This window comes from Eucyclogobius newberryi, unplaced genomic scaffold, assembly GCF_026437365.1.
Source record: "Eucyclogobius newberryi isolate DKJ021-1_F unplaced genomic scaffold, fEucNew1.0.hap1 SCAF_5, whole genome shotgun sequence".
NCBI classification, from domain to species: Eukaryota; Metazoa; Chordata; class Actinopteri; order Gobiiformes; family Gobiidae; genus Eucyclogobius; species Eucyclogobius newberryi.
In genome coordinates, this window is record NW_027316167.1 from 23,299,589 (window position 1) to 23,312,492 (window position 12,904).

At 37.2% G+C, this 12,904-nt stretch overlaps 1 protein-coding gene across 8 annotated transcripts in view; it reads left to right on the plus strand.

The window, feature by feature from the left end:
• The window catches only part of mical2a (microtubule associated monooxygenase, calponin and LIM domain containing 2a), a 27,548-nt gene extending 18,678 nt beyond the window's left edge, over window positions 1-8,870 (plus strand). Inside the window, exons 12-24 of one of the 8 annotated variants that reach the window (XM_072464509.1) lie at window positions 334-481; window positions 1,481-1,680; window positions 2,354-2,457; window positions 2,561-2,629; window positions 2,708-2,839; window positions 2,963-3,064; window positions 3,157-3,402; window positions 4,754-4,861; window positions 5,814-5,991; window positions 6,084-6,160; window positions 6,723-6,807; window positions 8,079-8,117; window positions 8,423-8,870. In XM_072464509.1, coding sequence (XP_072320610.1) covers window positions 334-481; window positions 1,481-1,680; window positions 2,354-2,457; window positions 2,561-2,629; window positions 2,708-2,839; window positions 2,963-3,064; window positions 3,157-3,402; window positions 4,754-4,861; window positions 5,814-5,991; window positions 6,084-6,160; window positions 6,723-6,807; window positions 8,079-8,089 — 1,460 coding nt within the window. In that variant the 3' untranslated portion in view covers window positions 8,090-8,117; window positions 8,423-8,870. Of the gene's footprint in view, window positions 1-333; window positions 482-1,480; window positions 1,681-2,353; window positions 2,458-2,560; window positions 2,630-2,707; window positions 2,840-2,962; window positions 3,065-3,156; window positions 3,408-4,753; window positions 4,862-5,813; window positions 5,992-6,083; window positions 6,161-6,722; window positions 8,027-8,078; window positions 8,118-8,422 lie in introns of those variants that run through there. The other 7 variants (XM_072464508.1, XM_072464505.1, XM_072464506.1 and 4 more) reach the window with 7 other exon arrangements.
• The last annotated feature ends 4,034 nt before the right edge of the window (window positions 8,871-12,904 follow it).

Here is a 12,904-nt window from a genome sequence, read left to right on the forward strand (position 1 = left end):
ACTCTTGTAACATGTGCTCCATTTCAGATGTTACATGTTCTCTTGTCCTCCTCGATATTTATTTTAAAGTGCACCACGTAATTTCTGTAGTCTCTCTATCGCCTAATTGTTTCTTTGCATGCACCACCAGACCAAGTTAGAGATTAATGTATTTTTTCTTTGCAATGAAAACAATTGTATTTGAACAAATGCATGGATTTGTTTAATGCCATATGATTGGACATTAGAGGCAAAGCGTTAACAACTCCGTGGAAAAAAGCTGACGAGCCCTCAACCAGAGAAATTACGCTGTGCACCTTTTATTTGCTTTATTTTGAACTCTGTGTTTCATAGAGTCAGAGATCCGACCAGCGCGACTCCTCACTTGGTGTCAGAGGCAGACGGAGGGCTACAGAGGCGTCGACATCACTGACCTGAGCTCGTCCTGGCTCAGCGGCACAGCGTTCTGTGCCCTCATTCACCGCTTCAAACCCCAGCTCGTGTACGTGTAATGTGTCCGCACTGGCCTGAAGCAATGGCATAACTTGGGTATTATATGTGTTATTTAATACGAGCCGAGTGTTCACTATCTATTGATTGACTCGTAACATGATGTGTTCGGTAACAACACGCTGTAAAGTCTCCTATGGGTGTGCTAAATATGCCAGGTATGGTACTTCATTTTTCAACAAGGGCACGGTTGGTACATTGACAGGGGCGTGTGAACATGTTCTAAATCAAATAGTAACCTGTGGATTTTCTATTGGCCAAGAACAAAATCAGAATCAGAATCAGAAAAGGTTTATTGCCATTGTCAATGAACAGAATTCATAAACATAGGAACTTGCTTTGGTGATTCGGTGCAACATAAAACAATGAACAATGATAAAACCTATATTTTAACCTATATTTTAAGTCAAAAAGTATTCAAATCTGGATAAAAAATAAAAATAAGCAATAAGATAAAACATTTAAAATAGGCTTACTATGTACACAAATGTACAGTTGACCAACACCAGGGCAATAACTTGTTAATATATATATGTATGTTACTACTACATGGGCAAATAAAATAAAGCACATCATTATGTTGTGCAGATTAATTATGTTGAATATTGTTTGCAGACGGGTGAGTAGGTTAGTCAGAATAAATGCCAGGATTTTCCCTAAATCCTTACAAAATTACACCATTGTTTGTGTGCAGTTGCTAGGTTACTGCTATTTATACGGTGGTCTGGGATCTGTCAGTCTTTCCACCTCTTTAATTCACCACCAAAGTTTTTTCAACCATTTAAGGACATTTTATTCAAAGTCCTTGATTTTCCAGTTAAGGCTATTGTGTTATATATTTGGTATTTGACCCTGACATGGAATCACAACCTTGTTTTTTTGTGTGTTCAAACTAAATCAACTGTAACTTTTATTCTGTAACTTGATGCACAAGTTGATGTTGTGGCTCTCGAACAAAAACAATGTTAAACGTCTGTATTGTCTTCTCCAGAGATTTTGATTCCCTAAATGAGGAGGACCAAGAGGCCAAACTCCAGCTTGCGTTTGACATAAGTGAACGTGAATTTGGGATACGACCGTTTACAACTGGGAAGGAGCTGTGTGCAGATCAAGAGCTGGATAAGACTAAGATGATCACTTACCTGTCCAAGTTTTATGAGCTCTTCCGTGGCACACCTTTACCTGCGTCAGGTAGAAAACGCCACTGTACAACACCCACACATGATTCAAGCCATAACATTGTGAACACTGAGACGCAAAAAAACACAGATTCTCTCTATTTTTCCTTTATTTTGGCAAATTGTGTGAAGGAAACAATGACTGACCTGTGCTACAATAAACCAGTGCTAATTTTGACTAAACATAGAAAGGTAGATAATGACTTTAAATAATGACCACTCATATTGGTCATGTTAACCTTAAGTAAAATATTGTTAATGTGCAGAGTGTCTTTTAGTTTCTGTCGTTTTTACGCTGAATAAAAATGCACAACGGAAATTCCAGGACATTTTTGTTATTCAATTTCCTTTCGATTTCCTGAGGTGAACGGCGCTGAGTGAGTTGTTCTGTTAGAAAGGTCTTAAGGCATGACAGGAATGCACGTCAGCCAAAAGTACGGTTGGATGCTGAAACTTTTACTCATCTGGAAACACGTCTGCTTGTACTTACAGGTTTAATGCTACTTTATAGTGTGTATAATTGAGCCTCACGCGTCATGTAGCACTATTAAGTCACACAGGCTTCAGTCAGCATTTCGAGGTTACATCATGTTTGTTTGCTAAAATGACATTGTGCATTTAAAGGTGTGACATTTACGACTTTGTGTTGTTCGTCGAAAAGGTTCAGTATATGAATTATGTTTCAGGTCCTAAAGGAGTGGATGAAAACAGTGGAGGTTTTCCATCTAAAGAAGTCAGGAGTAATAATAATGTGCTCAATCTTGCATTGACAAGAAAGAGGGTTCCAAAGGTCAGTACATTTATTTAACATTTTCAATTATAGTACATTCTGTCTTCAACGTACTGCGTTTATGGTTTAGACGGATGTTTAAGTGACATTGTTGTTCTTCCAGGATGAAAAGAAAACTGACAGCGCAGACAACATTTATAAAAGGAGACGGAAATTTGGTTATTTAGAAGAGGTTTGTCCGTGTTTATTTATGCAAGGTAAATGAGAAACAGTTCTTTGTGACAGACACTAACTGTTTGTCTCTATTTAGGCCACCAATCTTTCCAGTAATAGATCTGCAGCGCCGGATGACGCGGGGCCCAAAGAGAACAAAGTGCGTTCAATGGCTTCACAGCTACTGGCCAAGTTTGAAAACAAGCCCAACTCAACTATTCGAAGACAGGTACAAATAATTTTTTTTTTGGTGTGACAACCTTGTCTATATTTCTGTCGCCTAATTTCTGGCCTGATATATCTTTTCAGCCTTGTCTATTCTTTGCCTTCACGTTTCTCTCTTTTCCTAAAGTTTCTGCCAAACTGTATTGACTTGACAGAGATTCTGCAGATCAGGCTCAGACCGACTCCGACCCCAAAACCTGCTCCTCCGGTGGTAGAGGTAGTCCATAGGGTCAATACACATAATATAATCAGATTTAAGACTTATTATTTGAGGAATATGATCCTTTGGAGAGGTCTCACATTTTATTTGATCACTTCCAGTCAACTATTGCATCACCACTCGCGTTTCTGAGACCGGCTTGCTCCGCGGACCGACCTAGACCCGTCCAGCCAGCGTCCGAGCAGCTCTTTCGTGTAGTGAAGCTTAGACATGTCGATCAGACACATGCCCAGACCATGCCCCCCGCTCAGCCCGAGAGCCCCCCTGCCCCGTCCTGCCACCCCGCTGTCCAGGTCATGTCCAGGGTCCTGCAGCGCCTCAGAGAAGTGGACCAACACATCTCTGAGGTGAATCTTCTATCCTCTTTCTAAATCTTCTGCTGCTACTTTTTCTCTCTCTTGTCTTTTCACTGTTGTCTTTCTCATCCCTCCGAAGACCTCAAACACGGCCGTAATAATAGATCAAGCGTGATTATATATACTTCTGCAGCATGTATTATGAGCATTGCAGTCTGAGAGTGAAGTCAAACTCAGCAAACCAAATGGTAAAAATTGCAAGTTCAGGTCTGTAGTCTTTGCACAGGTGGGTTATTGGACAGAAACAGTGTGTGAAACGGATCATGGGCCAAGCTGCCAGAAGACTGTGTGTTAGTCCAAAGAAATACTATTCTTATTTTCACATTACGCAATGGCTTAGACGACGTAGACAAAATGCCGTTTATGTAATTTCTCAATTTCAAAATGACATTACGTCCACTGCCCTTTTCTTCTTTTTCTTTTTACCACAATTAAATCATTCTAGTTTGCAGTAATAGAATCCAGTTGTTAACCCAGCTTTTACATTTATTTGCCATTTACCCAGGATTGGTGCTGAATATAATTCTAATGTACTGAATTTGAGCATAAATGGAGAGGGGTGAATCATCTGTAAATTGAGTTTGCAAATAATTAGCGTTTGCACAATCCAAAAGCAAAATTAAAAGATTAAAACAAGAAGTTCATTGAAATATTTGGAAATAGAAATGCATTGAATTTCAGGTTTCACAGTCCTGTTAATTGTGCTCAGAGTAAGACGCTGCTCTATGAACAATGCCTGACCATCTAAAGCAGAAGTGTCCAAACCTTTGTTGTTGGAAGGGCGTATTTTGCAACATAGACATTCTGGAGGGCACAAACCAGTAGTCAACTATTCAGATAGGTGTATAAGATAAGATAAGATAAGATATTCCTTTATTGTCCCACATGGGGAAATTTCATTGGTGCAACGCAGGTAGATACAGAGGTAGATAACCTTTGACACCTTTATTTATGCTCTTACAAATATGTTTTTGAGCTTTTTCTGGATTAGAATATAAAATGTTAAGCAAAATTGCACTGAAAAAGTACATCTTATGGTAGTTTGGGCCAATTCACTAAGAGGTCTGAGGGCAACAATGTGTGGGTGTAATGTAATAGATCTGTGCTCTCAGCGCACACAGTCAAGTTATTGTTTCCAACAATAAATATTTGGCTGCTGTCAAATCTAGCTTCTTATGTGAGCGAGAACAGACGAGGGCTTTCATATTCTGTCTTATTAGAGGTTATTAGTCTGTGGGCTATTGTGGCCACACAGAGCAGGAGTGGGACTGGTGTTATGACGTGACGTGCAGAGGTAAACTGCTTGGAAGTCTCTAGTCTTCATCTTTGTGTCATTTTACAGATAAAGGCACATACACAACAAACACGGGAGTTCCACACAAAGTCAATTAAAGAAAAGGCGGTTCACATCACTGGGCTTTTTTCAAGTGAAGGTCCAGCCTCCCCAAAGGTGACTTGTGTCCCAGAATCACATCTTTAACATGTCTCCTGTGCTTACATTAATTGCTTGGGACATGTTGTGATGCCTTCTCGCCTGTGCTCAGTTTTATGTCGGCATGTTAGTACAATAAAGTACAATAACTGTCATGTACAGATAGACTGAAGTTTGTACTTTTAAAAGATGGCATAATTTTTCACTCTTGCATTTATCTTTTTCACACTTTGACACAGAGGATTTAACAGTTTTGTTTGATGATATTACACTGCCGTAATGGCTTTGCCCTAGTCATTGCAACATAATCCATTAAATCCACAACAGGCTGAATAACATTTAACAGTATTTTTACCTTAGCAGTATGTTTTTGCAGACCATAAACCCTTTACATGTGTTAAAATACCGAGCACTATTATTAAAGTTTTCTGATTTTTAAATATGTGAATTCAGTATTACTCCAACGTACACATATTTAAATCCCATGCTTGTGGGTTTTTCTGTACCCCTATTTTGGCCTTGTGATTTTAATCAGCAGCAGCTCTGACAGAGTGGCACTCGCGCTACCCAAGACTTTACAAGAGTCTATTCTTGTCCACAATTATATATTCCTTAAGGAGCAATTATGCACTGTAGTATTTTGTAAAGGGATACATCTGACTAGTCTAGTTTAAAGTCCTATTGTTCATGTACACTCTTATACTGGAATTACCATCAGCAGAACACCCACATAGAGCTGAAGTTATGTGTGCGCAAGTTTGTTTTGTCGCCCACACCATGTCTTTTTATGCATGTAATAGGCATGACCGTAGTGATATTTCTCTAGTCTTGATAACCTTGCATTAGCTGGATGAAATAATTACATATTAATCACGTAACTCAAACTTTAATATGAATATTTTGCACAATTTAATTCATCATTTGACATGCTTTGATTCTTCCACCTCATGATGTTACTTGACTTTCACAGGGTGGCATTCGAAGGACAGTCCCGCAGTCTGCAGACAGGTGTCGCTCTTGTGACAGACGCGTGTATCTGGTGGAGAGAGTGAGCGCTGAAGGTCTGTTCTTTCACAGAGAGTGTTTCCGATGCTCCTCCTGTAACTCCACTCTGAGGTTGGGAGCACACGCTTTTGACACTGAGCAAGGTACTCACTTGTTGTCATGGTAAAGTCTGATGTATATGTCATGGGAAAATGATTACTGACCTGGTGACTTTAATGTGACTGTGGTCCTACAGGTAAACTTTACTGTCAGCTTCATTTTGATCAGCGCAGTAATGGGACTCATCTGAGGAGGACATTCTCTCAGCGATCGGTAAGTGGATTACTTCTATTTTTAAAACTAGCTTTTACTACTACTACAAACCCAGTACTTCCAAATACGTAACATGTGCCGGGCGCAGGGGTGCATACCTATATTCCCCGGTACCTATGTTCCCCCTTTTCTATGAACGGGGGAACTAGGCTAATTCTAGCACAGACTACTGGTTCAGGTTCCACATCCCCAAAAGTTGTGCATAAATGTATGGTTTTACAAGATAAAATATAGCATCATATCCAGGGTGTACCCCGCCTAAGGCCCGAAGTCACTGGGATAGGCTCCAGTCACCCGCGACCCCAAAAGGGAACAAGCGGTAGAAAATGGATGGATGGATAACCCCAAATCAAACCCTAAACCAGGGGAACATAGGGCTGACCCCGGGCGCATCTTTTTTTTTTTTTTTTATATAACAAATGTGTGTAGTTTTAGTCATGATAGTGTAATCCCTCATGATGACTTAAAAAACTAAAAATATTATTTCGACATTGACGCAAACTATGAAGCAATATTTTTCAATGAAATAAACACAAACAAACTGTGCTCTCTGCTCTCTCAGATTCACAATGGAGGTGAAGCTGTGGAGAGCTGCGTGTTCCAGGAGCAGACCAGGGCTCCAGTGGCCCCGCACAGTCCCTCTTCAGGTACTTGGTGCTCGTGGGCCCAAAAACAGCTGCGTTGGCCCTTGAGTGTGACACGTGCCGTGTGCAACGCCCCTCAGTACTTATCAAACTGTGTGCGTAGCACCACGCATGCCCTGACCACTCACCTCACACAGAATGTCCAGGAATATGCCTTCCTCTTTGAGCTTATGACCATCGGCGTACCTTTGCTGCTAGTTTTACAAGAGGTGCTCCTCCAAATGTACACAGAGGCAGTACCAGAAGAACTCAACACAATACAGACAGTTGTGCAATGGCTTCAGCAGCAGCTTTAATTCATGCAGCTTCATCAATGGTATTTCAGTGCACGTTCACTGGGGAGCATTTAGCACCGTTTAGTTAAATGTTTACTTGCCTTTTAAACGTACCACAGACACTGTTCATTTTACATGCACAGATGATAAAACTGAAGTTGCTATACTGCTACTACCATACAAACACATTTTATAAATACTTAACTGTGTTTCCTAACTTTATAATGCAAGTCGTGTCTTTTCATTAGAATTGATCTGAAATTAAGTAGACTTTCATGTTTCATGATTTGATATATTTGACTTCATTGTAAATCAAATTCAAGAAGCTCTTGTCAGGTGAAAGAACTGTACTGAACACATGAATTATCTTGCTGTAAATGTCCTGTAGGTAAATTATTTACACTGACTCAGGTTATCATGACTGATATAGTGCATTTATCTTCAGAAATGGCTTTATTGTGTAAGAGAAACCATTGATGGATGCATGTGATATGGTGTGCTTTTTGTTGTGTTTGCTTTGATATTAATAATACGGTTGTTTTCTATTTTATTTTATTTTTTCAGTTGTGTAAGAATTTGAAGTTGTTTGGAAACCAAAACCTCTTTGGGTTTAAGACAGTATCTTGTTTTAAGATGCATTATTTTTTTATTACGCTTCTGCCATCTACTGTTCATTCTCAGTAACACAAAATGCACAGACAATTGTATTCATTGTCTAAAGGATTCACTACAGACAAAAAAGCCACAAGTCAAGCCTCTGACCAGTGGATGATTATTGCTTCTTCTCTTGACCAGTTGCTTTAAAATAATATCTTCCAAGCACTTTAAAAAAAAATCTTATTTTATTGTTTGAATGTGTAAAATAGTACTGCTTTGACTTGGTAATATCAAATACCAAAGAATTAAATGGATTGTCTAAAAATATATAAAATATTTTTTCCAATTCATTGTTTATTGTGTTGACTTATTTCTTCTCATTTTTCTCACTTTTTTGATGAGTTTGTAGATGATCCTGATGAGGACTGACAGGTATCCGAGGTGATTATCTGCATGGTCACACTCTAGGATTGTCAATAAAAACTATAGTTTTCTTTATCATGCATTTGTAGAACTAACTATGTACTAATAATACAATTTGTGTTTTGAGTAACAATTATTACAGTATTCATTGACAATTCTCCCATTTCGCCAGTCTACTATTAAAACAAACAATATAGTTTGAATTGTTGCTGTTGTGCAAGCAATACTAACAGTTGGGAGCAGTAACTGCTTGGACTCTGAAGTGAAAACATTCTCTTTACAAAACAACAATTGTTGTTTGTATATATGTTTGTCCCCATTAGTTGAATTTCTGACTCATCTGAATTATTCCTGAAGAAGAAGAAGAAGAAGAAGAAGAAGAAGAAGAAGAAGCTAAATAAGCTAAATAAATACAAGCAGTTAGGGAAAGTAGCAGTGAAAAGTAACTTGTAACAGAAAAACAATAAGTAACAAAAAAAGTGATTGTAGAGTTAAAGTTATAAGGTGATAAATAAATTAGAAAACTGGGTCAGTTTCTGATTTGATAAGCACAAGACTCATCACTGACTCTTTAGTATCCTATTTCTCTAAATGTGTGTTACATACTTTTACTTTATTTAAATGTATTTTATATTTTAAAATTGGTAAATTTTATGTACAACATTTTTGCTCCAGCTTTTGTATCACGCTGCCTTCTTCTTATGCTTCTGCTAAAACCCCATTGTCAGCTCATAATTGTTTTATGCTTAGTAAAAATGTATAATGTGCAAATATGATTGTGTTTGATTGCATTTTTCTGAGTGCCATAAATCATTGGTATGTATATAGTCGACTGTTTTAATAAAGAGACATTTTTCTATAACCACAAAGCACTTCTGTGGTCTATTGGAAAGATTAACACTAAACTGTGCAATCAGGAGATGAAATTGAAGTGAAATTACAGGTGCTGTGAAAGTTGATGAAAAAACAGACTTGCATCTAAAAATAAAATACCATTATTTTAGCAGTTTTGTTCAAATCATCATTTAATGCAAGATTAAGAAAATGCCAAAATTGCCTTTTGTGCCACGTTCTTAATATTTTTTCAGGATGTCACGCGCAGATAGTCTAAACGTGGAGACCATTGACTATGACACACTCATTAATATGCTCTGTCATCTTTTTTCTGATGAAGTCTTTAAAACGAAAATAAACAAGCATTTTAATTTCCAAACGTTAGTTTAGGGCAATGGGTAAAGTGGCAAAGTAAAGCTTGATCCTTTATATTTTAAATCCATGCACATCTACAACTTAATATTAACTCTATGATAATCATCGACATATGCAGAATTCAAAATATTTTTTCGTGTGGATATGAGAGCATTGTCCGAAAGCGCATGTTACCAGAGGAAAAGTGGCTTACCTTGGCTTATCAATTTAGGATTAAATGTGTTAAAGCTATAACGTTCTAACGCTAATGGATAATTAAAATATGTACAAAATATACAAAATATTTATTAACAAAACCTGCAAATTCCTTAAGTTTTGGTCACTGTTTCACTTGGCATTTGTATAGTGGGATTGTTCATTATTAGTAAAGTGATACAGTGTATATTTGGTCAAATTTAAGGTGCTGTTTAATTGAAATTATTATGATTATTCTCTATGAGCAGATAGTAAAAAATATTACTAAAGCACAAAGGTCTTTACAATACATTATTCAAACATTTCACACCTATTTTTAGCTCATAAGCTGCCTTCAAGTGCCTTCAGTCTCGTTCATCTCCACAAATCACACAGACCTGTTTTTATATATGTAAGGTATGGTGTCTTTTCAAAGCCAACATTTGGGATAAGGATGTGATCTCTACTGAGCGTCGTACTGCTCCTCACTATGCGCCTACTCCTTTTTTCAGATGGTATGAAATAACAAACATGTACAAGGAACACAAAACAAAAACAAAACTGACAAATAGAGCTCAGAGTTTGAAAAAAATAAATAAACATAGTAGTCAAGTATTGTCTATTAAATGTATACATTTTGAAAATGTTGTCCCATTTTAATATTCCCCACATTCCTTATGCCAAGTACAATGTCCGTCCAGTCCTTGATTATTGGTTTAGGTGGTGTCATCCCTTTCTTTGTGCTGCAGCGGTATCCATTGGTTGCGTCTATTGCAGGGGTTTTGAGGCTAAAATACACATTACAAATACAGTGGGATGATGATCCCATTATCGTCCCCTTGAATTTTCTGCCTCAATAACAAATCATTTAATTGCACACAAGTCCTAAAGAATATGCAGATGTGTAAAATAAAGTGCAGGGGATGAAAAAACACACTTCAAACAAGCCTTAAAGGGATTTCAACCTGAAGACTTCATTGTCTCACACACAGAACCTTCTTGGCTCTGAACTAGTCTTTAATGGTTCACATTATGAATATATATATATATATATATATATATATATATATATAATAAAGGTGTTGTTTTTACTGTTTTAACAATGAAAAGTGATTTTTTGGCATGTGTAATATTTCTGATATTTTTTTTTTCTCTGATATAAAGTAGACATCTGGAGCTTTCACCTTTTTAAAATTACATTCAAGACTTTGACATTTCTTTCATTAATGAAAATAATATTAATGATGAATTTTGAATTTTCAAAAAATGTCCCACTTTAAACATACTCTTTTTAGCCTCAAAATTGTATTGAGTTTCACAAAAAGTAGTTATTATTGAGATAAGGTATGTAATAGGATATGATAAAAGTACTGTTGTATCTGTATAACATAAAAAACAAGATTTTACATCCTCGTCTCCTCTCTATCCCACTCAATTTTAGAACTTTGTACTTGGGCCTCAAAACTCCTGCCATGAGCACAGTAAATGGATACCTTTGGAATGTATTTTTGGCAGCAGGAAAAAAGGTCATCATAAAAAAATGGATGACAAAAATCTCACCAACGATCAAGAACCGGACTGACATTGTCACATTAGACAAGTGGGTGGGAAACGGAAACATTCGACAGACTGTGGACCTCTTGGGACTCTATTAAATTCAAATTTTAATGTGCCATGATTTGTTTCTTTTGATGTTAGTCTACTTGTGTTCTTGTTTAGATTTTCGCTCTCGGGTCGTGTTGTGTTCCGTGTTCTACAGTGTGTTTATTCGTTTTTTATAGATCAAATAAACAAATAAGATAAATAATAAAACACCAGGCTTTGATATCACTCACATGTTTTGAGAGATTTTTATTTGCATTTATATAGTGATATTCTGTGGTAATTCCTTTGAAATTGCATTATGTTCCTTTTTCATTGCAGAATTAGATTGTAGACCTATTTGTTTACAAAGTTTTAAAGGGCCTAAATTCAAACTTTATACAGCAGCCCATGGTCCATTTAGCGGCTGTTATGAACACATACTTTGTGGTGGCCTTAAATTCCACCTGCAGAAATACCACATTCTCTGAGTTTTCAATCATCTGTGTGGCACGTTTCATTAACCAAACGCGTCAAGTGAAAGAACGCAAAGAACCTTGAAAAAAAATCATATGTCGACTGGTGTGTCTGTATTTTAACACAAACATGTGAAATTACATTTGGAAAAAGTCAACCAGGGGAACAAATAAGGCAGCCTTCAGCACAGCCAACATCCCTAGCATATTTCCTTTTGCTCAAATTCTCCCCAAACATTCCATCAAGCGTGTGTCTTTGCCTGTCCATTTATTTAATATGCCACTTCTAATTGCATTGCCATGAATTCACTTTGACATTGGAATATATTTTAGTATGATTTAGTTCCTCCTGAGCATAGAATATTTGAAACTGACTGACTGATGCTTTTGATAGTCCTGCATTCGTGTCTGGGTCTGTATTTGATCAGGCCTATGTTTGCTGCTTTGTCTCCAACATCACATTGCATTATATTGCTCGATTAAATGTGCATATCTCAATTACAACTAAAGCTTAGAGTGACAAACAAAAAACATGCGTTTGTTTGGATTCACCAGAAATGTGATGCAAACACGTCTCTCTGTTGATGTATAGTGCAATAAAATGGCTTATTTCTACTGTAATCCCTTTTGAATACTCTCTTTCTTCTTCGACGCAGCTTTTGCACATAGATTTTTTTTTTTTGATGTGTCTATGTGTTTTTTCTTGTTTGTATAATCATTCATAAACAGCACAAGGGATGTATTTGAGGGTCCATCACTGCGGCCTGGAAGATTTCTCCCCTCAGCTTCACCTTCAGCTTAGCTATTTAGCCCTTCACTCCATCTCTGCTTCAGTAATCACTAACCACCTTCTCTTCACCTCCACTACAGCGAAAGAGACTTCTAAAACCATTTTTTACAACTCTTTGCTTTTCCGGATTAATAATGATTCAAACAACATTTCATTGAGATTCAGAGACAGCATTTTTGTCCAGGTAAACTTACAAATGCACAAAAGTGTGTTATCTAATATTGGAAATGGCAAACCACAATAGAAGGACAGAAGAAGAGAGAGTTCAGTGAGAGTACAAGGAGGTTCAGCCAGAGGCATGACCCACACAACACTCACTCATTGTATCTGAAGCACTTTACTGCCCCTGTACACTGCAAAATAACAAGATATAACAAGATAATAATAAAACTGTGGATTTTTCTCTTCTAACAACTAATGGACAATTCATTTAAAGTATGCTCATTTAATTGTGTTATTGTATATTTATTACAGTCATAACATTGTATTTTAGGGTCATCAAAGCTAATAGTATCGCTTCTTGTGCAGAGATTGATGTTGAGATTTGGTCATGGTTTTATGCTAGATGCCCTACC